Genomic DNA, 25,296 nt, shown 5'->3' on the forward strand with positions numbered 1-25,296 from the left:
TTTATATACTTCGAAACAAAGCTAGTTTATTGAAAAGCAGATGCCAAATATTACATACACTTGAAATTTTGATCATCAAAAGCATTACAAGAAAATGTCATCTTGCACAAGGGTGGCCCTGGGATCAGAAGGTCTCTGCTAAGCCAGCCCTCTATAACCTTCTTATTCTCAGGTTTCTCCTCTTTTGATTTTGAGGTTTGGAGACATTCGTTCTTAGCACTGTTACCTCATTGGTGGATAAATTCTAAATCAGAATACCAAGATCTTTCTGATGCAGTAACTTAAGATGTATGTGAATTAATGGGAACATGGATTTAAACTTGATATATAGCCTCCGAGACTCCAAGATATACACACGGAGATTAAAGTTTGGACCACCCTGGTCAAGGTGAAGACACGATCAACATTAGTAAAATGAAGCTAATTCTAACTGTTGCAGTTAAAGTCAAACAGTAAACATGCAATCAATTGTAACTCTCTGCAAAATAGTAACCAATATGGAGTGAATATTGCAGTCTGGCAAATTCAAAAGCAGAAAGCCCAGGCCAATAACTCGACAAGCAAACAAGCACACTATCTGGAGCTTCAATATTAATTTTATCCATTTTTGACTGCACCCATGGCTGCAGGAGGTTCACCCCAAAGGGGCAGTGCTCAGACAGAGAATGCATTGGCATCAGGGTGTGTGTGAGCTTTGCAGCCAGAAGCTAAAAAGCTGCCTGGGTTTTAAAATTTGAACCAGACTAGCCAGGAAGAGTTAAGTGAGGAAGTGGTCTTCTGTTTTAGGGCTCATGTTTAGAGAGAAAGCAAGTTGCATCTTGATTGCTTTACAAATTGAGGAGTGTAGAGAAAAAGGTAACATACCGTGTGAAACTTATTAGTTTAACACCTGTGTCTCAATTCGGTAAGAGTGTTTATCTGGTCTGCTGTCTATAAAGAGAGGAGGATTCATGTGACGGGACATGATTATATTCCATTAACCAGTGTACAGAGGGAGGGTTCCCTGGGTCATGCTATTGTTTATCTAGACACAGAGCAGAAAAAGGTGCACTTCCTATTGTAAAGGGCACACGGTCTGCTTATAGGAGTGACCAGTGACACTGAACCCAAGCTAGTACCTGGTGTAAAAAACCCAAACATTAAAATAGAGACACAGGTTCAAGCTAGGAAAATTCAATTTAGGACTGATATCAGGAAGTTCTTCAGAGTGATCGGTACATGGAATGGACTCCCGGTTAAAGTAGTGGAGGTGGAATCCTTAGAATCATTTAACAAAACAGTTGGATGCTGCAGTAGGGGAACCCAAGGGTCTTTCTGGATGGATAAACCGAGATAAGCTGATTGTCCTTCCTCACCCCTAATTATTTTGAGATCTTGTTATCCCTGTAACCTCCTGTCCCATTTACAACCAGATATTTACCCCTTCCTTTCCGAAAGCCAATCAAGACAACATTAGTTTAACTTCTGAACTCTAGCCTCACGTGATGCTCCTAAAGAATCGCAGTGATTTTTAGGATTGGTGGGGGGGGGGTGTGTGGGGGTGTGGGGGGTGGGGGTGTTTTTAGGAAAACTGATCCATCTCTTCTTCTGTCAGTTCTACAATTGCAGCTCTTGTACTTTTTTGCACAGTATCCTGAAGTTCTTTGATTTCCTCTTCAGTAGCTGGTAGAAGCAGGGCCCCTACACTTTCATTAATTCTCTTTATTCTCTCGTGCACACGCTTTTCATAATCCTCTTTGTTCTTCATAACAAGATTCTCTATGGCTTTCGAAGCTTCACTGCAGTCTTCTCCAAACTTGTTATGTTCTATTTCAAATTTTACCTTGTCTCTCGTTGGATTTAACCCCATTAGTTTCCCCAAACTATTGACACGGTCCATCAAATGGTGGGTGGAGACCTGCACGTAAGTTTCAGAAATCATGTGAACAAGACTTGCGATATTGGTGGCATGAGAGATCTGTGTGTACAGAACATCTTGTACAAACTGGTTGTGTGAATAGCTGGAAGGTACCGAAGCCTTTTCACTGTACTGAATGAATTTGTTGAGTGATGTATTCAGGCAGCTGTCAATCAGGTTTGACATCATGGTAAAGAAGAGGACCATCTTACCCCATTGTTCTTTTACACGACCTAATGCATCCAGTCCTTTCATGAGCATCTCCACAGTTTTATTAAAATCTATTTCCTGAACGTTGCACTTTCTTATATTTTCCAGTATCTCTTCAAGCTCTTTATTGTTCTTCTTCATATTTTCAAAGCTTCGGTCATACAGCTCCTCTGAAGCTCGAAGCTGTGCTGCAGATTGCTCCACTTTAAATCTGGCATTGTCACTGGCTGATTTCAGACCACTGCCAGCCTCTTCCGGCTGAGCTTTAGACATGTGTGGTGGAGTGGATGTTACACCCATGGACCCAGTAGATGCCTTGCAGTGACAGCCGAATTTAGTTGATTTCTGCTGCACTTCTTTGATCTTTGCAGCCAGGTTTGCCATTGCCTTTGCATCAGTTCGATTGGACTGTGCCAGAGTTTCCAGCTTCTCACATATTTCAATTGCTGCTTTGCAAATCTCAACACTATCCTCCTTCTCCTTGCAATCTTCTTCATTTTCTGTTTCATGTTGAAATCTCTCCAAGTTTTCTTTACAAAGATTTGTGATCGCAGTTCTATTCTTCTCATTCTTCAGTTTCTTCACGTCAATGTCGCCATCCTTGTCCAGGAAAGACAGAAACATTGATGTCAAATATTGCAGAAAGTCTGATCGATATATGACATTGCAGGACTTGGAATTTTTGTTTGACATATAGTCAAGAGTGCGATTATAAGCATTACTAGTTGAGGTGATCAGTGTTTTCAGAATTCCTCCAGAGATAAATGAACTGACAGCACCGACGAATGTTTCTGTTAATTTCATTGCCACAGCATTCCAGCCAACTGGCACAGAATCCATTGAGGCTTTGTACTCTGCCTGTGCTTTCTCTATTTGCTGTTCCATTTTTTTGTGATGCTTTTCAGCATTTTCTTTTGCCAGTTTTGCTGATTTTTGCTTCATTTCATTGATTTCTTTTTTGATTTTTATTTGATGTAATTCTTCCTCGTACGCTCCTTGTGAACTTGTGCACGCCTCCAATAGTTCATGGATCAGATCGATGGTCGACATAAACTTCTTCTCCACGGCTGTTGTCAGTTGCAAGCATTTATCTGCAGAGGATTTGATGCTGCCCAAAGGGATCGGGAGGAAATCTTTAGTGATCTCAGGATCTTTCTGCATGATAAACTTCACGACGTCCTTCATGTCATTCGGGACTGTCAAAGCGTGAAGCCGGATTTGATCCATATTCTTGTGAGCTTCCTGAAAAGCCTCCCAGCCCTGATTGCTTACTTGCACCAAAGAAGCACGGAATGATTTGGGATACTTTATATACTGAAATCCGTTCTTGGGCATGTTCTTGTCTATTGCAAAGTCTTCTCCTGCAGAAAGGAATATAATTTCCCCTAAAATGGCTACAGAAAGTGGACCAGGCATCAAGAACTGTTCCCAGTTACTGTATGGCTGTAACAGTAATGCATTGTCATTCCTCACATCAGATGCTTTAGTGATGCTCCTTAAGGCACTCTTGATGGGAACTACAGCATCACATTCTTTGGCTTCCATGATGATCAACTTTTCTCCTGCAAGGGAAATGGTTGTAGTAAACACACAGAATATTTGTCCACCTAATATTAAAGAAGTAAATCATGTGAGACCCTACAACCCTGCCAGGGTCTCACATGCAGCCAGAGCATGATCCAGATGTGTGCCAGAGCATCCCAGCAACTTGGCGTCTCACAGAATTTAGATGCATATCTTCTGTGTAGTTTTTCTATTACTGATTTACACTGAAGAAATTTACTCAAGTTCTACTCTTCTCCTTTAAGAAATAAAACACCATGATGAAGTTTATTGAATAAATGCTAAAACCACGATCAACACAAGTTGGCAATGTAAGAGGTTGCTGGGAGTGAGCTTGAAGTTGAAAGGGGCAAGTCAAACGTTTTCGGGGCTGTGGAAGGAACAGGTCTGTTTAATATTGAAATAATATCTAGGGCAGCATGTAATTTTTTTTTATTCGTTCATGGGATGTGGGTGTCACTGGCGAGGCCGGCATTTATTGCCCATCCCAAATGGCCCTTGAGAAGGTGGTGATGAGCCGCCTTCTTGAACCACTGCAGTCCGTGTGGTAAAGGTTCTCCCACAGTGCTGTTAGGGAGGGAGTTCCAGGATTTTGACCCAGCAACGATGAGGGAACAACGATATATTTCCAAGTCGGGATGGTGTGTGACTTGGAGGGGAACGTGCAGGTGGTTTTGGAACCGTAGAACCATAGAAAAGATACAGCACAGAAGGGGGCCATTTGGCCCATCGTGTCCGCGCGGGCTCGAAGAACAACCAGGTGCCCATTCTAATCCCACCTTCCAGCACCCGGTCCGTAGCCCTGCAGCTTACAGCACTTTAGGTGCAGGTCCAGGTACTTTTTAAAAGAGTTGAGGGTCCCTGCCTCTACCACCAATTCGGGCAGCGAATTCCAAACACCCACCACCCTCTGGGTAAAAATGTTTTTCCTCATGTCCCCTCTAATCCTTCTGCCAATCAGCTTAAATCTATGTCCTCTAGTTCTTGAACTCTCCGCTAGGGGAAACAGATACTTCCTGTCTATTCTATCAAGGCCCCTCATAATTTTGTACACCTCAATCAAGTCACCCCTCAGCCTCCTCTGCTCCAAGGAAAACAACCCCAGCCTATCCAATCTCTCCTCGTAACTGCAATTTTCAAGCCCTGGCAACATTCTTGTAAATCTTCTCTGCACTCTCTGCAGATCAATTACGTCCTTCCTGTAATGTGACCAGAACTGCGCACAATACTCCAGCTGTGGCCTTACCAGTGTTTTATACAGTTCCATCATTACATCCCTGCTTTTGTATTCTATACCTCGGCTAATAACGGAGAGCATTCCGAATGCCTTCTTCACAACCTTATCAACCTGTACTGCCACCTTCAGGGACCTGTGCACATGCACTCCAAGGTCTCTCACTTCCTCAACCCCTCTCAATATATTCCCGTTTACTGCGTATTCCCTTTTACTGTTTGCCCTCCCAAAATGCATTACCTCACACTTCTCAGGGTTGAACTCCATTTGCCACTTTTCCACCCACTCCACCAACCCATTGATATCTTCTTGGAGTCTACAGCTATCCTCTTCACTATCAACTACACGGCCAAATTTTGTGTCATCTGCAAATTTGCCAATCATGCCTCCTACATTCAAGTCCAAATCATTAATATATACCACAAACAGCAAGGGACCCAACACTGAGCCCTGTGGCACACCACTGGAAATGGATTGCCATTCGCAAAGACATCCATCGACTTTTACGCTTTGTTTCCTGTTACTGAGCCAATTTTGGATCCAATTCACCACATTTCCCTGTATCCCATGGGCTTTTACCTTTCTGACCAGTCTGCCATGTGGGACCTTGTCAAATGCCTCACGGGTACGGTAGCATAGTGGTTATGTTACTGGAATAGTAATCCAGAGACCTGGACGAAAATCCAGAGTCATGAGTTCAAATCCCGCCACGGGATTAATTAAATAAAAATGTGGAATTAAAATACCAGTATCAGTAATGATGGCCATGAAACAAATGATTGTCGTAAAAACCCATCTGGTTCACTAATGTCCTTTAGGGAAGGAAACCTGCCGTCCTTACCCGGTCTGGCCTAAATGTGACTCCAGACCCACAGCAATGTGGTTGATTCTTAATTGCCCTCTGAAATGGCCTAGCAAGCCACTCAGTTGTAAAATCTCGCTACGAAAAGTCATAATAAGAATAAAACCGGCTGGACCACCCGGCATCGGACCACCAGGCACCGGACACGACAACGGCAAAACACCAAGCCCAGTCGACCCTGCAAGGTCCTCCTTACTAACATCTGGGGACTTGTGCCAAAATTGGGAGAGCTGTCCCACAGACTAGTCAAGCAACAGCCTGGCATAGCCATACTCACAGAATCATACCTTTCAGCCAACGTCCCAGACTCTTCCATCACCATCCCTGGGTATGTCCTGTCCCACCGGCAGGACAGACCCACCAGAGGTGGCGGTACAGTGATATACAGTCAGGAGGGAGTGGCCCTGGGAGTCCTCAACATTGACTCTGGACCCCATGAAATCTCATGGCATCAGGTCAAACATGGGCAAGGAAACCTCCTGCTGATTACCATCTACCGTCCTCCCTCAGCTGATGAATCAGTCCTCCTCCATGTTGAACACCACTTGGAGGAAGCACTGAGGGTAGCAAGGGCACAAAATGTACTCTGGGTGGGGGACTTCAATGTCCATCACCAAGAGTGGCTCGGTAGCACCACTACTGGCCGAGTCCTGAAGGACATAGCTGCCAGACTGGGCCTGCGGCAGGTGGTGAGCGAACCAACACGAGGGAAAAACTTACTTGACCTCGTCGTCACCAATCTACCTGTCGCAAATGCATCTGTCCATGACAGTATTGGTAGGAGTGACCACCGCACAGTCCTCGTGGAGATCAAATCCCGTCTTCGCACTGAGGACACCATCCAACGTGTTGTGTGGCACTACCACCGTGCTAAAAGGGATAGATTCAGAACAGATCTAGCAGCTCAAAACTGGGCATCCATGAGGCGCTGTGGGCCATCAGCAGCAGCAGAATTGTATTCCAGCACAATCTGTAACCTCATGGCCTGGCATATTCCTCACTCTACCATTACCAACAAGCCAGGGGATCAACCCTGGTTCAATGAGGAGTGTAGAAGAGCATGCCAGGAGCAGCACCAGGCGTACCTAAAAATGAGGTGCCAACCTGGTGAAGCTACAACTCAGGACTACATACATGCTAAACAGCGGAAGCAACATGCTATAGACAGAGCTAAGCGATTCCACAACCAACGGATCAGATCAAAGCTCTGCAGTCCTGCCACATCCAGTCGTGAATGGTGGTGGACAATTAAACAACTAACGGGAGGAGGAGGCTCTGCAAACATCCCCATCCTCAATGATGGCGGAGTCCAGCACGTGAGTGCAAAAGTCAAGGCTGAAGCATTTGCAACCATCTTCAGCCAGAAGTGCCGAGTGGATAATCCATCTCAGCCTCCTCCCGATATCCCCACCATCACGGAAGCCAGTCTTCGGCCAATTCGATTCACTCCACGTGATATCAAGAAACGGCTGAGTGCACTGGATACAGCAAAGGCTATGGGCCCCGACAACATCCCAGCTGTAGTGCTGAAGACTTGTGCTCCAGAACTAGCTGCGCCTCTAGCCAAGCTGTTCCAGTACAGCTACAACACTGGCATCTACCCGACAATGTGGAAAATTGCCCAGGTATGTCCTGTCCACAAAAAGCAGGACAAATCCAATCCGGCCAATTACCGCCCCATCAGTCTACTCTCAATCATCAGCACAGTGATGGAAGGTGTCGTCGACAGTGCTATCAAGCGGCACTTACTCACCAATAACCTGCTCACCGATGCTCAGTTTGGGTTCCGCCAGGACCACTCGGCTCCAGACCTCATTACAGCCCTGGTCCAAACATGGACAAAAGAGCTGAATTCCAGAAGTGAGGTGAGAGTGACTGCCCATGACATCAAGGCAGCATTTGACCGAGTGTGGCACCAAGGAGCCCGAGTAAAATTGAAGTCAATGGGAATCAGGGGGAAAACTCTCCAGTGGCTGGAGTCATACCTAGCACAAAGGAAGATGGTAGTGGTTGTTGGAGGACAATCATCTCAGCCCCAGGACATTGCTGCAGGAGTTCCTCAGGGCAGTGTCCTAGGCCCAACCATCTTCAGCTGCTTCATCAATGACCTTCCCTCCATCATAAGGTCAGAAATGGGGATGTTCGCTGATGACTGCACAGTGTTCAGTTCCATTCGTAACCCCTCAAATAATGAAGCAGTCCGAGCCCGCATGCAGCAAGACCTGGACAACATCCAGGCTTGGGCTGATAAGTGGCAAGTAACATTCGCGCCAGACAAGTGCCAGGCAATGACCATCTCCAACAAGAGAGAGTCTAACCACCTCCCCTTGACATTCAACGGCATTACCATCGCCGAATCCCCCACCATCAACATCCTGGGGGTCACCATTGACCAGAAACTTAACTGGACCAGCCATATAAATACTGTGGCTACGAGAGCAGGTCAGAGGCTGGGTATTCTGCGGCGAGTGACTCACCTCCTGACTCCCCAAAGCCTTTCCACCATCTACAAGGCACAAGTCAGGAGTGTGATGGAATACTCTCCACTTGCCTGGATGAGTGCAGCTCCAACAACACTCAAGAAGCTCGACACCATCCAAGATAAAGCAGCCCGCTTGATTGGCACCCCATCCACCACCCTAAACATTCACTCTCTTCACCACCGGCGCACTGTGGCTGCAGTGTGCACCATCCACAGAATGCACTGCAGCAACTCGCCAAGGCTTCTTCGACAGCACCTCCCAAACCCGCGACCTCTACCACCTAGAAGGACAAGAGCAGCAGGTACATGGGAACAACACCACCTGCACGTTCCCCTCCAAGTCACACACCATCCCGACTTGGAAATATATCGCCGTTCCTTCATTGTCGCTGGGTCAAAATCCTGGAACTCCCTTCCTAACAGCACTGTGGGAGAACCGTCACCACACGGACTGCAGCGGTTCAAGAAGGCGGCTCACCACCACCTTCTCAAGGGGCAATTAGGGATGGGCAATAAATGCTGGCCTCGCCAGCGACGCCCACATCCCGTGAACGAATTTTAAAAAAAATGTAGACAACATCCACTGCACTACTCTCATCAATCCTCCTGGTCACTTCCTCAAAGAATTCAATCAGATTTGTAAGGCATGACCTTCCCTGAACAAATCCATGCTGACTATCCCTGATTAAACCATGCCTTTCCAAGTGACAGTTTATCCTCTCTCTCAGTATTGATTCTAATAATTTGCCCACCACCGAGGTAAGACTGACCGGCCTATAATTGTTCGGCCTTTCCCTCGTACCCTTTTTAAACAATGGTACTATGTTTGCAGACTTCCAGTCCTCCGGTACCTCCCCTGTATCTAGTGAGGATTGGAAAATGATCCTCAGAGCATCCGCTATTTCCTCCCTGGCTTCCTTCAATAGCCTTGGAAACAATCCATCCGGCCCTGGTGACTTATCAACTTTCAAGGATTCCAGTCCCTCTAGTACTTCCTCTCTCGTTATGTTTACCTTATCCAATATTTCAAACCTCTGCTCTTGAACTACTACGTCCGGATCATCCCTTTCCTTTGTGAATACGGAGACAAAATATTCATTTAAAACCCTACCCACATCCTCTGCTTCTACACACAAGTTACCCTTATCATCCCTGATAGGTCCCACCTTTTCCTTAGCTATCCTCTTGTTCTTGATGTACTGATTAAACATCTTTGGGTTTTCTTTAATCTTACTGGCTAATATTTTTTCATGCCCTCTCTTTGCCTTCCTTATTTCCTTTTTTACATCATCCCTGTACTTTCTATACTCCTCTAGGCTTTCTGCAATATTTAGTTTTCTGTGACAGTCATAAGCTTTCTTTTTCTGCTTTATCTTGCCCCGTATACTTCTGGACAACCAGGGGGCTCTAAATTTGGCAGTGCCACCCTTTTTCTTTGAGGGGACGTGTCTGCATTGTACCTGCAGAATTTCACTTTTTAGTGCCTTCCACTGGCTTGCCACTGATTTCTCCTCAAGTAGTTGTGTCCAGTCCACTTCTGCCAAATCACCTCTTAGTTCTGTAAAATTTGCCTTCCCCCAATTTAAAATGTTTACTCCTGATTTAACTCTGTCCTTTTCCATAATAATGCTAAAACTAACTGAATTGTGGTCACTATCTCCAATATGGTCACCCACTGTCACTTCACCCACTTGCCCATCTTCATTTCCCAGGACTAAATCTAGAATTGCATCCCCTCTTGTTGGGCTTGTCACGTACTGGCTAAAAAAGTTCTCCTGGACACCGATCAAGAATTTTGCACCCTCTGTGCCCCTCACACTGTTTGAATCCCAGTTGATGTTAGGGTAGTTGAAGTCCCCTACTATTATTGCCCTCTTATTTTTGCACTCAGAAATTTGCCTACATATTTGTTCTTCTATCTCCCTTTCACTATTCGGGGGTCTATAGTACACTCCCAGTAGTGTGACTGCCCCTTTTTTATTTCTTAGCTCAACCCATATGGCCTTGATTGATGATCCATTTAGCATATCATCCCTTCTCACAACTGTAATTGATTCTTTAACCAATAATGCTACCCCCCCCCTCCTTTTTTATCACCCTCTCTATCCTGCCTGAAAACTCTATATCCAGGGATATTGAGCTGCCAATTATCCCCCTCTTTGAGCCAGGTTTCCGTTATAGCAATGATATCATGCTGCCATGTGTCTATCTGTGCCCTTAGCTCATCTGCTTTGTTTGTAATACTCCTTGCATTGAAGTATATACCCTTTAACCCCGTCAAGTTCCTGTGCTGAACACGATTTAACCTTTGCTTCTTTTGCCTTTCTGAGTCACTAACTACGTCACTAATTGCTTTTCTACTTCCCGTTTCCTGGTCTGAATTTGTCCTATCTGTACCTGCCCTTTGGTTCCCATCCCCCTGCCATACTAGTTTAAACCCTCCCCAACAGAACTAGCAAATGTCCCTGCAAGGATATTGGTCCCGGTTTTGCTTGGGTGCAACCCGTCCAGCTTGTACAGGTCCTGCCTTTCCCAGAATCGGTCCCAATGCCTCAGGAATTTAAACCCCTCCCTCCTACACCATCTCTCAATCCATGCATTCATCTGGTCTATTCTCCTATTTCTGCTCTCGCTAGCACGTGGCACTGGGAGTAATCCTGAGATTACTATCTTTGAGGTCCTGCTTTTTAATTTATTTCCTAACTCCCTATATTCTGCTTGCAGGACCTCATCCCTTTTTTTTACCAATGTCATTGGTACCGATATGGACCACGACCTCTGGCTGTTCACCCTCCCCCTTCAGAATGTCCTGCAGCTGCTCTGTGACATCCTTGACCCTAGCACCAGGGTGGCAACATACTATCCTGGAGTCACGTCTGCGGCCGCAGAAACGCCTATTTGTTCCCCTTACAATGGAATCCCCTATCACTATTGCTCTCCTATTCTTTTTCCTCCCCTCCTGTGCAGGTGGTGTTGTTCCCATGTGCCTGCTGCCCTTGTCCTTCTAGGTGGTAGAGGTCGCGGGTTTGGGAGGTGCTGTCGAAGAAGCCTTGGCGAGTTGCTGCAGTGCATCCTGTGGATGGTACACACTGCAGCCACAGTGCGCCGGTGGTGAAGGGAGTGAATATTTAGGGTGGTGGATGGGTTGCCAACCTCCAATGTAATGGAGGTTTGCTTATCCTTTTAGTCCTACATGTTGGGTGAGATTGTGGGTCTGTTGGTGACTGTTGGGGATGGGAGGGAGGGTTTAGGTGGAGTGCTCTTTAATTACTGCTCTCCGAGAGCTCTGGTTGCTAGGGGCACAGGTGGTCGATGACGCTCCTGCTCCTCTTCCTCTTCATGCTCCTCCTCCTCCTGCTCCTGAAGCACTTCTCGTTGCCCAAGTGGGCTGATCCCTCATTATCGCAAAGTTATGCATGACCATGAATCTGGATACCGATTCAGGGGTGTACATCAAAGCTCCTTCGGAACGGTCCAGGCAGCGGAACTGTTATTTGAACAAACCAATTGACTGTCTGATTACATTCCTTGTGGCAGTTCTGCAGCTTTGCTCAGGTTCCTGACAGGAGTCATGAACCATGTCTGGAGGGGGTAGCCCTCATCACCCAGTAGCCAGCCTGTAACATGACAGCCTGGTTGGAATAAAGGCAGTACTGGCACAGGATGAAAGAGTAATGAGTGCTGCCGGGATAGTGGACACAGACCTGCATGATGCACTGCCTATGGTCACAAATGAGCTGTATGTTGAGGGAGTGGAATCCCTTTTGATTGATAAAGATTCCAGGCTGGTGATGGGGAGCATGCAGGGCAATGTGTGTGCAGGCTATGGCACCCTGCACCCCGGGGAAACCTGCCATGTGGGCGAAATCTAGTGCTGTCTTGTCCTGCATCGCTCTGCCCATTGGTAACGAGATGTAGGTGTTCCCCCTGGTGTAGAGGGCCTTGGTGACCTCCCTGATACAGCAGTGGACTGCGAATTAGGAGATGTTGCCGATGTCACCTGCTGAAAGGATCTCATGGCATAAAAGTTAATGGCCATGGTAATCTTGACAGCCACAGGATGTGTTGTCCATGTCCTGGTGTGAGACTCGAATTGTGGCCGCAGCAGGTGACATAGCTCGGTGACAGCCTCCTTTGTGAAGCAAAAGCACCTCCTACATTGCTCCTTAGCGATGTTCATATAGCAGATGTGCTCCCTGCAGACCCTCTGTGGGTATGGCCTCCTGCACAGTGCCCTCCTCCTTCTCCCTCTTGTCACGCCTGCTCCTGCTCTCTGTAAGGCACTGGCATGTTCCACACTGCTTGTCCAACTAGGGATCCTCATTCTTTAGGGTTGGAGTCATGTTGGAAGAATTCCAGCTCCCAGTGGCAGATCTAATTTCCAGATCCCATTAGTGACCATCAATGGTGCCCTGGGGTATTGCAGATCTGTCTGGCTCAAGTGTCAGATCACCAGGTTTGCCACAAAGGGCTGACTTAGTTTAGAACTTCCAGCATCAGGCACGTCGTCTTGGAGCCACCTCCAACCCAAAGAGGATAGTTGTTAGTGGTTGTTAGACAACTAGTCGCTAGGTGTCAGCTGTGGCTCAGTGGGTGGCACTCTCACCTCTGAGTCCGAGGTCGTGGGTTCATAGTCCCACTCCAAGAGACTTGAGTACATCATCCAGGCTGACATTCCCGTGCAGTACTGAGGGATTGCTGCACTGTCGGAGGTGCCGTCTTTCAGATGAGACATTAAACCAGGGCCCAGTCTGCCCTCTCAGGTGGATGTAAAAGATCCCATGGCACTATATTGAAGAAGAGCAGGGGAGTTCTCCCCGATGTCCTGGCCAATATTTTTCCCTTAATTAGCATCACTAAAACAGAGGAGTAGATTTTAAACTAACCTGCCCGGCAGGAAACTGACAGTAGTGGGCTGGCTGCTGGTTTTACATCCCGCCCGATTTACCCTCCATCGACTTGATTGGAAAGTAAACTCAGGCAGGTATGAAACTATCGGCCAGCCCGCTACCATCAGGTTCCCACCAGGTGAGTTAGGTTAAAAGTTACTCCAGATTATCTGGGCGCTTAACTCATTGCTGTTTGTGGGAGCTTGCTGTGTGCAAATTGGTTGCCGCGTTTACCTACATTTATTTTATTCGTTCATGGGATGTGGGCGTCGCTGGCGAGGCCGGCATTTATTGCCCATCCCTAATTGCCCTTGAGAAGGTGGTGGTGAGCCGCTTTCTTGAACAGCTGCAGTCCATGTGGTGAAGGTTTTCCCACAGTGCTATTAGGAAGGGAGTTCCAGGATTTTGACCCAGCGATGATGAACGAACGGCGATATATTTCCAAGTCGGGATGGTGTGTGACTTGGAGGGGAACGTCCAGGCGGTGTTGTTCCCGTGTGCCTGCTGCTCTTGTCCTTCCAGGTGGTAGAGGTCATGGGTTTAGGAGGTGCTGTCAAAGAAGCCTTGGCGAATTGCTACAGTGCATCCTGTAGATGGTACACACTGCAGCCACAGTGCGCCGGTGGTGAAGGGAGTGAATGCTTAGGGTGGTGGATGGGGTACCAATCAAGCGGGCTGCTTTGTCTTGGATGGTGTCGAGCTTCTTGAGTATTGTTGCAGCTGCACTCATCCAGGCAAGTGGAGAGTATTCCATCACATTCCTGACTTGTGCCTTGTAGATGGTGGAAAGGCTTTGGGGAGTCAGGAGGTGAGTCACTGCCACAGAATACCCAGCCTTTGACCTGCTCTTGTAGCCACAATATTTATGTGGCAGGTCCAGTTAAGTTTCTGGTCAATGGTGACCCCCAGGATGTTGATGGTGGGAGATTCGGCGATGGTAATGCCGTTGAATGTCAAGGGGAGGTGGTGAGACGCTCTCTTGTTGGAGATGGTCATTGCCTGGCACTTGTTTGGCACAAATTTTACTTGCCACTTATCAGCCCAAGCCTGGATGTTGTCCAGGTCTTGCTGCATGCGGGCTCGGACTGCTTCATTATCTGAGGGGTTGCGAATGGAACTGAACACTTTGCACCTAGTGCTGCTCCTGGCATGCTCTTCTACACTCCTCATTGAACCAGGGTTGATCCCCTGGCTTGTTGGTAATGGCAGAGTGAGGAATATGCCAGGCCATAATGTTACAGACTGTGCTGGAATACAAATCTGCTGCTGCTGATAGCCCACAGCGCCTCATGGATATCTAGTTTTGAGCTGCTCGATCTGTTCTGAATCTATCCCATTTAGCACGGTGGTAGTGCCACACAACACGTTGGATGGTGTCCTTAATGTGAAGACAGGACTTCGTCTCCACATAACCACGGTGACTAAACTGTGAAGTGCTTTGGGACGTCGTGCAGACATAAAAAGTGCTATATAAACGCAAGTTCTTTCTTTCTTTCTTTCTATCAAACTGACAAGTGTAGGCCTGAGCCCTCCCTAAGTAGATGGTAAGTCTAAGGAGCTCCTCAGATTGCCACTTGAGTCACATAACTCACGATAAGACATGTGAGCACGTTGCACCCATTTCCCTGACCAGGGCATGGACATGCAATGGTAATTCATAGGTGGAGATACACAACGTCAGCAGCATTACCTCCCTCGGCAACCTAATCATAGTGGCGCCAAGTAAGGAATAATGACAATATGTTTCCAAAGCCAGGCCAGTTATGTGAATCAGTAACACTAAACTAATCCAAACAGCACCAACCCATAGGGGATTCTGCTCAGTACATCTGCCCAGCCCAACATCAAGTTCCCAAACTAATACCCACTGCAGTCAATTCCTTACCCAACTACTGGTTTTATCTAGGATGCCCATTGCCTTAAGCTTGTCTAGCAGCCGTTCATGTGGAACTTTATAGACTATTTTCTGAAAGATATTATCGCATAGACCATCTTAATGTTAACTTGGGATGTCAGTTCATCAAAAAAAGCTAAGGATGTGGATCAGGCAGATTCTCCCTTTGAAAACCATGTCCACGGCTACTTACTAGGTTATTTTCATTGACATAATATTAAAACTAGGTACCAAGTTGTCTTGTTTCCAATCCAGTAGCATCTCCCCTGTATTCATTGACTAGCCTGATTTTCTCTCCCCCAAATCAGCCATTGAGCAAGATATGATTCAGGCACCTGAGGCTGGAGATCATATTTCTTGCCCCAGAATTACGGGCAGTGATGCCCCAATACTGCCAGCAGGTGTTTGAGAAAATCAGGACATTGGTGTCAATCCATAAAGATCTATTGGTTCTGAGCCCTTTAAATCTTTCTAAAGCTGCCTAGCTAAAGTGATATCAAAGTCATAAAAATTATGGATGGGTCTGAGCTACTGGGACCTTTTCTAGTGAAAACCTCCAGGAAATAATCATTCAATATGTTAACTTTTCAATTCATCCTCAGTTTCAAGCTCATTTTTCCCCCAAATTTTAAAGTGGTCAATTAAAAAGACTGCCATTTTGTTCCCAACAAGTTTGTGGAACTTAGGGGGGAATTTTATCCCCCAAGGACGAGCGAGAGACGGGCGGCCGGGGTTTAAAGAAAAAAGTGGCAAACTCACCTCCAACGCGTCCACTTCCGGTTTTAACGGAGGTGGGTTGGAGAGCGGGCGTCTGACCTGCTCTCCAGAGGCAAGACCATTCTTAAAATATTTTAATGAGGCTGCTTGCCTCAAATTCAAGCTCTGTTTCACATTTAACTCCTAGGGGCTGGGATTCCCAGGCCTAAGGAAACTTGGCAGGTGAAGGGAGGCGAGAAAGGCTGGATGGAACAGGTAAGTGCCTTTAAAGCACTGCTTGTGGGCCACGAGGAGTAGGAGTGCTAGCCCCCCTGCCCACCCATGGTCCAAACCCCGCAATCGCCCCTTGTGATCATTCCCCCCCCCAATTGCCCCCCCCCCACGATCGTCCATCACCCATCCCCGGGATCGTCCCTGGGACCACCACAATCGTGCACCCCACCGATCTGACCCCTGCGATTGTACCCCACCCACGATTGTCCACACCCCGCGATTGTCAACCCCCCCACGATCGTCCACCATCCCCACCCCCCGGATCGTCCCCCGCACGATTGCCCCATTCCCCCAGTTTGCCCCACTCCCGCGATCGTCCCCTCACCACGATCGTCCACCACACGCCCCCCCAGGATTGTCCCCCCACAATCGTCCACCCCCACCCCATGATCGTCCACCCCCCCCTTTGATCTTCCACCCTCTGTGATCATCCACCCCCCACCCTACGATCTCCCCCCAGCTTCCCTGCGATCGGACCCCCAATGTACAAACACCAATGTCCGAACCAACCCCCCCACAACCCAAATGTCCAACTCAAGTCCGACCTGCTCCCCAGCTGCCCACCCACCCGACAGTGGGGGGGGGGGGGGGGGGAGAGAGAGAGTCTGGTGAATGGGGGCTCAAGGGGAGTGAGAGACTGGGAAATCAGGGCTCTTTCAGCTTTGACTGCATTTACAAGAAAACAGTTATATCACTTGGACTCAAAATCCTTCTCATGTACATGCAACAAGTTGCATCTTTAATGTAGAAAAATGTCCCAAGGACATATGATAGAATCATAGAACCTTACAGCACAGAAGGAGGCCATTCGGCCCATCATGCCTGTGTTGGCTCTTTCCCCATGGCCCTGCAATTTTCTTCCCTCCAACTATTTATCCAATGCAAATGTACAAATCTTCGAAAAAGCTGGCAAACAGGTTCAAAATAGCCGACATGTTTAAAAACATACAACTGAAGAAACAGCACTGAATAAAGGTCAAATCTTCAAGACATCTAAATGTTATCTATTTATTTACTGGATGCAGACTCGGCCTACGATACCAACCATCTTAGAGAAGTGTCATCAGCAGCATGCTAATTGCATCGCCCACCTAGTGTTCCCAATCCTCCTGCTTTCGGCGGGAGTCTCCTGAAATCGGCGATTCCTCTCTGGAGCGTTGCCTCTCACAGCTCGGACGATCAGCACTGTAAATTTCGTGCCGCAGTTTGGCCCCACCCCCCACTCCGTGATATCACCGGCTGCTGCTCAGAGAAACCTCTGGCTCGGTGATGTCACTCGACCACCACCACAGAGAGCTGGGAACGTCTGGTGTACATTCAGAAGGAGGCTGGAGAGTCTGGAATAAGAGGCTCAGGAATCAGGGGGCGTCAAGAGTGGGAGGAGGAGGGAGGGATACTGGGGAATGGGGGCTCGGGGGTGAGATGGAGACTGGGGAATGGGGGCTTGGGGGGAGAGATGGAGACTGGGGAATGGGGGCTTGGGGGGAGAGACGGAGACGGGGAATGGGGGCTCGGGGGGAGAGATGAGGAATGGGGAATGGGGGCTCGGGGGAGATATGGGGAATGGTGGCTCGCGTAAAGATAGAGACTGGTGAATGGAGGCTTGGGGGCAGAGATGGAGACTGGTGAATGGGGGCTCAGGGGAGAGATATGGGGAATGGTGGCTCGCGTAAAGATAGAGACTGGTGAATGGGGGCTCAGGGGAGAGATGGAGACTGGGGAATGGGACTTGGGGATGGGGGCTCGGCGTGGAGAGATGGAGACTGAGGAATGGGGGCTCAGGGGTGAGATGGAGACTGGGGAATGGGGGCTCGGGGGAGAGATGGAGACTGGGGAATGGGGGCTCGGAGGGAGAGATGGGGAATGAGGCTTGGGGGAGAGATAAAGATTGCCGAATGGGGCTCGGAGGAGAGAGATAGAGACTGGGGAGAGGGGCTCGGAGGAGAAAGATAGAGATAAGGGAATGGGGGCTGGGGGGAGAGATGGAGGCTGGGGAATGGGGGCTCAGGAGGAGAGATGGAGACTGGGGAATGGGGGCTCGGGTAGAGCTGGAGAGTAGGGAATGGGGGCTTGGGGAGAGATGGAGACTGGGGAATGGGGGCTCAGGGGGAGAGATGGAGACTGGGGAATGGGGGCTCAGGGGGAGAGATGGAGACTGGGGAATGGGGGCTTAGGGCGAAAGATGAGACTAGAGAAAAGCAGCAGCTGAAGGGAGGTGAGAAAGGCTGGATGGAACAGGTGAGTGCCTTTCCAGCACTGCTTTTGGGCCACGAGGGGAAGGAGTGTTTCCCCCCGGCCCCCCAAGCCTACAAGCTACCCTGCCCGTGATCCGACCCTCACAATTGTCCCTCGCCCATGACCACTCCCCACCCCGCCACTACCCCCTGCCTGCGTTCAGACCTCCAATATCCGACTCCCTCCCTCCCCCCCCAACGCCCCCGCCTCCCGCTCCCTCCCTGCCTCCCTGTTATTATCAGGGCCTTAAATTTAATAATGATATAAATCCAATCACCAATCATCAATAATAATAATATTAACTCCATTATTATAATAAAATAAAATGCCTTTTATTTGGTATAAATAGCAAAAGACTTAATTCAACCAGCTGTGGAATAGTGCAATGAATATATAACAAATGGAAATGGGGAACATCAGTGCAGAACAGAAAAAAGCTGCAAATCAATTATACTCACCGGTGGAAAGTTGAAACTGTGCTATTGAGCTTCTCGATAACTTCTGTCTGTTCTGTTCGACCTGTCTGATGGTAAATGGAACAGCAACTGAGAGAAAGCAATTGGCTTCCGTGCCTTTTCTGCAGAGAGCGATTTCCTTATATGGGATTCGAAGGGAAGTGGACAGGAAAGAGCGATAACAATATCAGATGTGAAATCTAGGTCCGCCCAGTGCCCCTCCTTGTGTTGATATTTGTAAACAATTTTACAACACCAAGTTATAGTCCAGCAATTTTATTTTAAATTCACAAGCTTTCGGAGATTCACAAGCTTCCGGTGATGCCCCCATCACCGGCATCTCCACATGTGTTGATATTGCAGCTGTTGCTGTGTGATCTAAAAGTACAAACTGAAACTGACTTTACGGGAAATCAGGGCTCTTGCATTTACAAGAAAACAGTTATATCACTTGGACTCAAAATCCTTCTCATGTACATGCAACAAGTTGCATCTTTAAGGTAGAAAGATGTCCCAAGGACATATGATAGAATCATAGAACCTTACAGCACAGAAAGAGGCCATTTGGCCCATCGTGCTTGAATCGGGTCTTTCCCCATGGCCCTGCAATTTTCTTCCATTCAACTATTTATCCAATGCAAATGTACAAATCTTGAGATGGGGAATAGGGGCTCGGGGAGAGATGGAGGCTGGTGAATGGGGCCTGGGCGGAGAGATGGAGACTGAGCAATGGGGCTGTGAGGAGAGAGATAGAGACCGGGGAATGGGGGCATGGCGGAGAGATAGAGATTGCGGAATGGTGCTCGGAGGAGAGAGAAAGAGACTGGATAATAGGGGCTCAGGGGGAGAGATGGAGACTGGGGAATGGGGGCTCAGGGGGAGAGATGGAGACTGGGGAATGGGGGCTCAGGGGGAGAGATGGAGACTGGGGAATGGGGGCTCAGGGGGAGAGATGAGAATGGAGAAACGCAACAGCTGAAGGGAGGTGCGAATGGCTGGATGGAACTGCTTGTGGGCCACGAGGGGAAGGAGTGCTTCCCCCCGGCCTCCCAAGCCTACAAGCTACCCTGCCCGTGATCCGACCCTCACGATTGTCCCTCGCCCGCGACCACTCCCCACCCCGCCACTACCCCCGCCGCCATTCAGACCTCTGATATCTGACTCCCTCTCCCTCCCTCCGCCCCGCTCCCCTCCCGCTCCCTCCCACCGCCCCTCCTCCCGCTCCCTTCCTCCGCCCCCCTCCCGCCCTCACCCCCTCCCTGCCTCCCCGTTATTATCAGGGCCTTAAATTCAATAATGACATAAATCCAATCACCAATCATCAATAATAATATTGACTCCATTATTATAATAAAATAAAATGCCTTTTATTTGCTATCAACAACAACCAGCTGTGGAATAGTGCAATGAATATATAACAAATGGAAATGGGGAACATCAGTGCAGAACAGAAAAAAGCTGCAAATCAATTATACTCACCGGTGGAAAGTTGAAACTGTGCTATTGAGCTTCTCGATAACTTCTGTCTGTTCTGTTCGACCTGTCTGATGGTAAATGGAACAGCAACTGAGAGAAAGCAATTGGCTTTCGTGCCTTTTCTGCAGAGAGCGATTTCCTTATATGGGATTCGAAGGGAAGTGGACAGGAAAGAGCGATAACAATATCAGATGTGAAACCTGGGTCCGTCCAGTTACTTCCTTGTGTTGATATTTGTAAGAAATCTGGGAATTCTACCTTTTCCCTGAGTATGGAAAACTTTGGCCATTGACTAAAATCCTAAGATGGAAGGATAGGTGAGAAGTCACCAGACGAATCAACAACACACACAGTGGAATGTGGGAGAATTACTGCTTCAGACAAGACTCTGTTTTAATGCAAAACCTACAGCAGGTGGTCGACGATCAGAAAGGCAGTAAGCCATTGAAAGAGGCAACTGCTCCAGACATGGTGGGGCCATGTCTTTGTTTTAAAGCAAAACCGATCAACACCTAGGACGTTGGATACAAAAGGAGCCCTGTATAGCAGGTGATCAACAAATCGGAATTAACAATGGCCCATCGAGAAAAGCAATTGCAACATGATGAGAGACCATCAAAAGCCAGCAAAGATTCTTAAGGACTTTGTAAGAACTGTTTAAACAGACATGAAGTGCCTTTTTTAAGTGACAAAGACCATTGTAAGAGGAGGGGCATATAAGTGGAAACTCGAAACCCCTCTCGCTCTTCTCTCTAGCTCTTGTGTTCTGCTGTTTTTATTCTGCCTGTCTCGGAGGGGAGCATCTTCCAGCGAAACAAACGAACCCTACGTGAGAGAACCAGTCAGCCAGACCTGCAAGTGCAAAGGATTGGTGAGCCTTGACCATATGTGTGTGTGTGTGTGTGATAGGTGTCTCCAGGGTCCCCACCAATCTCTTAGCTTAGCGGGATAAAGTACTGTAGTGGGTGTGTGTAACTCGATGTACTGTGTAGGACCGTTTGTGTCGTTATCTTCGTCGTGTTGACGGTATAATAAAACCAACATTCCAATTCAATTCAAACACCGGGTTTGCGTGTTCTCTGTGCTATTCGACTGCGTGATCCATCACTGGGTGCGTTAGCGTAAGTCCCATTTTCCTGAACCCCCAATCAGTGTTCCTTGGCTAGACCGGGGACCAGATATCTGCACCGATCAATAGGGTGAGAACAACCCCACAACACCCTACATATTGCAGCTGTTCTTGTGTGAGCTAAAAGTACAAACTGAAACTGACTTTCCGGGAAATCAGGGCTCTTTCAGCTTTGACTGCATTTACAAGAAAACAGTTATATCACTTGGACTCAAAATCCTTCTCATGCACATGCAACAAGTTGCATCTTTAATGTAGAAAAATGTCCCAAGGACATATGATAGAATCATAGAACCTTACAGCACAGAAGGAGGCCATTCGGCCCATCATGCCTGTGTTGGCTCTTTCCCCATGGCCCTGCAATTTTCTTCCCTTCAACTATTTATCCAATGCAAATCTTCGAAAAAGCTGGCAAACAGGTTCAAAATAGCCGACATGTTTAAAAACATACAACTGAAGAAACAGCACTGAATAAAGGTCAAATCTTCAAGACATCTAAATGTTATCTATTTATTTACTGGATGCAGACTCGGCCTACGATACCAACCATCTTAGAGAAGTGTCATCAGCAGCATGCTAATTGCATCGCCCACCTAGTGTTCCCAATCCTCCTGCTTTCGGCGGGAGTCTCCTGAAATCGGCGATTCCTCTCTGGAGCGTTGCCTCTCACAGCTCGGACGATCAGCACTGTAAATTTCGTGCCGCAGTTTGGCCCCACCCCCCACTCCGTGATATCACCGGCTGCTGCTCAGAGAAACCTCTGGCTCGGTGATGTCACTCGACCACCACCACAGAGAGCTGGGAACGTCTGGTGTACATTCAGAAGGAGGCTGGAGAGTCTGGAATAAGAGGCTCAGGAATCAGGGGGCGTCAAGAGTGGGAGGAGGAGGGAGGGATACTGGGGAATGGGGGCTCGGGGGTGAGATGGAGACTGGGGAATGGGGGCTTGGGGGGAGAGACAGAGACTGGGGAATGGGGGCTCGGGGGGAGAGATGAGGAATGGGGAATGGGAGCTCGGGGGAGATATGGGGAATGATGGCTCGCGTAAAGATAGAGACTGGTGAATGGGGGCTTGGGGGCAGAGATGGAGACTGGAGAATGGGGGCTCAGGGGAGAGATGGAGACTGGTGAATGGGGCTTGGGGGGAAGAGATGGAGACTGGGGAATGGGGGCTCGTCGTGGAGAGATGGAGACTGGGGAATGGGGTCTCGGCGGAGAGATAGAGATTGCGGAATGGTGCTCGGAGGAGAGAGAAAGAAACTGGGTAATAGGGGCTCAGAGGGAGAGATGGAGACTGGGGAATGGGGGCTCCGGGAGAGGTGGAGACTGGGGAATGGGGGCTCGGAGAGAGGTGGAGACTGGGGAATGGGGGCTTGGGAGAGGTTGAGACTGGGGAATGGGGGCTCGGGGAGAGGTGGAGACTGGGGAATGGGGGCTTGGGAGAGGTTGAGACTGGGGAATGAGGGCTCCGGGAGAGGTGGAGACTGGGGAATGGGGGCTCGGAGAGAGGTGGAGACTGGGGAATGGGGGCTTGGGAGAGGTTGAGACTGGGGAATGGGGGCTCGGGGAGAGGTGGAGACTGGGGAATGGGGGCTTGGGAGAGGTTGAGACTGGGGAATGGGGGCTCCGGGAGAGGTGGAGACTGGGGAATGGGGGCTCGGAGAGAGGTGGAGACTGGGGAATGGGGGCTTGGGAGAGGTTGAGACTGGGGAATGGGGGCTCGGGGAGAGGTGGAGACTGGGGAATGGGGGCTTGGGAGAGGTTGAGACTGGGGAATGGGGGCTCGGGGAGAGGTGGAGACTGGGGAATGGGGGCTCGGAGAGAGGTTGAGACTGGGGAATGGGGGCTCGGAGAGAGGTTGAGACTGGGGAATGGGGGCTCCGGGAGAGGTTGAGACTGGGGAATGGGGGCTCGGGGAGAGGTGGAGCCTGGGGAAAATGGGTTCGGGGTGAGAGATGGGGAATGGGGGCTCGGGGGAGAGATGAGGAATATGAACATACGAACATACGAATTAAGAGCAGGAGTAGGCCATTCGGCCCCTCGAGCCTGCTTTGCCATTTCATAAGATCATGGCTGATCTGATTGTGACCTCAACCCTACCTTCCTGTCTACCTACTATAAACTTTGACTCCCTTGTTAATCAGGAATCTATCCAACTCAGCCTTAAAATATTCAATGACCCTGCCTCCACCGCTCTCTGGGGAAGGGAGTTCCACAGACTCACTACCCTCTGAGAGAAAAAAATTCTCCTCATCTCTGGCTTAAATGGGAGAACCATTATTTTTAAACTGTGGCCCCTGGTTCTAATCTCTCCCAAAAGGGGAAACATCCTCTCAGCATCTACCCCTTCTAGTCCCCTCAGGATTTTATCTGTTTCAATAAGATCACCTCTCATTCTTCTAAACTCCAGTGTATACAGGCCCAACCTGTCCAACCTTTCCTCAGCACTGCTTGGGGGCCACGAGGAGAAGGAGTGCTTCCCCCCGGCCCCCCAAGCCTACAAGCTACCCTCCCTGTGATCCGACCCTCACAATTGTCCCTCGCCCATGACCGCCCCCCACCCCGCCACTACCCCCTGCCTGCGTTCAGATCCCCGATATCCGACCGTCTCCCCCACCTCCCCGATGTTTGACACCCACCCTCCTCCTCCCCCATGTCACCTCTGTTCCTGTCCCCGCTGCCTACCCGCCCGACAGTCAGTCAGTCTCTCAATCTGGCTGCGGCCGGGGGGAAGCACTCCTTCTCCTCATGGCCCACAAGCAGTGCTGGAAAGGCACTCACCTGTTCCATCCAGCCTTTCTCACCTCCCTTCAGCTGCTGCGTTTCTCCAGTCTCATTTTTCGCCCTGAGCCCCCATTCAAAAAAGTAAAATCAGGTCCTGCCGTTAAATTCAGCAGGACTTCTGGGAAACCTGTGCTCCCTCCCTCCCCACCCCCGGCCGCTCCCTCCCTCCCCCCTCCCCACCACCCTCCCACACCCTCCCTCCCCCCCTCACCCCCGCGTACTCCCTCCCTCCCTCACCACCCCCCGTACTCCCTCCACCCCCCCTCCCGCTCCCTCCCTGCCTCCCTGTTATTATCAGGGCCTTAAATTCAATAATGACATAAATCCAATCACCAATCATCAATAATAATAATATTAACTCCATTATTATAATAAAATAAAATGCCTTTTATTTGGTATAAATAACAAAAGACTTAATTTAACCAGCTGTGGAATAGTCCAATGAATATATAACAAATAGAAATGGGGAACATCAGTGCAGAACAGAAAAAAGCTGCAAATCAATTATACTCACCGGTGGAAAGTTGAAACTGTGCTATTGAGCTTCTCGATAACTTCTGTCTGTTCTGTTCGACCTGTCTGATGGTAAATGGAACAGCAACTGATAGAAAGCAATTGGCTTTCGTGCCTTTTCTGCAGAGAGCGATTTCCTTATATGGGATTCGAAGGGAAGTGGACAGGAAAGAGCGATAACAATATCAGATGTGAAATCTAGGTCTGTCTAGTGCCCCTCCTTGTGTTGATATTGCAGCTGTTGCTGTGTGATCTAAAAGTACAAACTGAAACTGACTTTCCGGGAAATCAGGGCTCTTTCAGCTTTGACTGCATTTACAAGAAAACAGTTATATCACTTGGACTCAAAATCCTTCTCATGTACATGCAACAAGTTGCATCTTTAATGTAGAAAAATGTCCCAAGGACATATGATAGAATCATAGAACCTTACAGCACAGAAGGAGGCCATTCGGCCCATCATGCCTGTGTTGGCCCTTTCCCCATGGCCCTGCAATTTTCTTCCCTTCAACTATTTATCCAATGCAAATCTTCGAAAAAGCTGGCAAACAGGTTCAAAATAGCCGACATGTTTAAAAACATACAACTGAGCTGCCCTGCCCGCAGTGCGGTTGCGAATCGCTTACCCCTTCCTGATTCTGAGCTGAGGACTTATCGAGTGGTAACAAAGACAGACAAACAGA

At 48.6% G+C, this 25,296-nt stretch overlaps 1 protein-coding gene across 11 annotated transcripts; it reads right to left on the reverse strand.

Moving 5' to 3' along the window:
- On the reverse strand, positions 1-24,795 carry LOC137324339 (putative uncharacterized protein MYH16). Of its 11 annotated transcripts, none has more exons than XM_067988524.1 (4): positions 24,615-24,795; positions 20,191-20,251; positions 18,715-18,833; positions 1-3,669 (listed from the first exon to the last, which is right to left on the reverse strand). In XM_067988524.1, the coding sequence occupies exon 4, from the start codon at positions 3,650-3,652 to the stop codon at positions 1,562-1,564; it is 2,091 nt and encodes a 696-aa protein (XP_067844625.1). In that variant the 5' UTR covers positions 3,653-3,669; positions 18,715-18,833; positions 20,191-20,251; positions 24,615-24,795; the 3' UTR covers positions 1-1,561. The 11 variants fall into 11 exon arrangements, with proteins under 11 accessions (XP_067844625.1, XP_067844624.1, XP_067844623.1 ...); XM_067988523.1 differs by having other exon boundaries at positions 18,715-18,779; positions 20,191-20,326; XM_067988522.1 differs by having other exon boundaries at positions 20,191-20,326.
- Positions 24,796-25,296: the final 501 nt, after the last annotated feature.

This window comes from Heptranchias perlo, chromosome 8, assembly GCF_035084215.1.
Source record: "Heptranchias perlo isolate sHepPer1 chromosome 8, sHepPer1.hap1, whole genome shotgun sequence".
Taxonomy (NCBI): Eukaryota; Metazoa; Chordata; class Chondrichthyes; order Hexanchiformes; family Hexanchidae; genus Heptranchias; species Heptranchias perlo.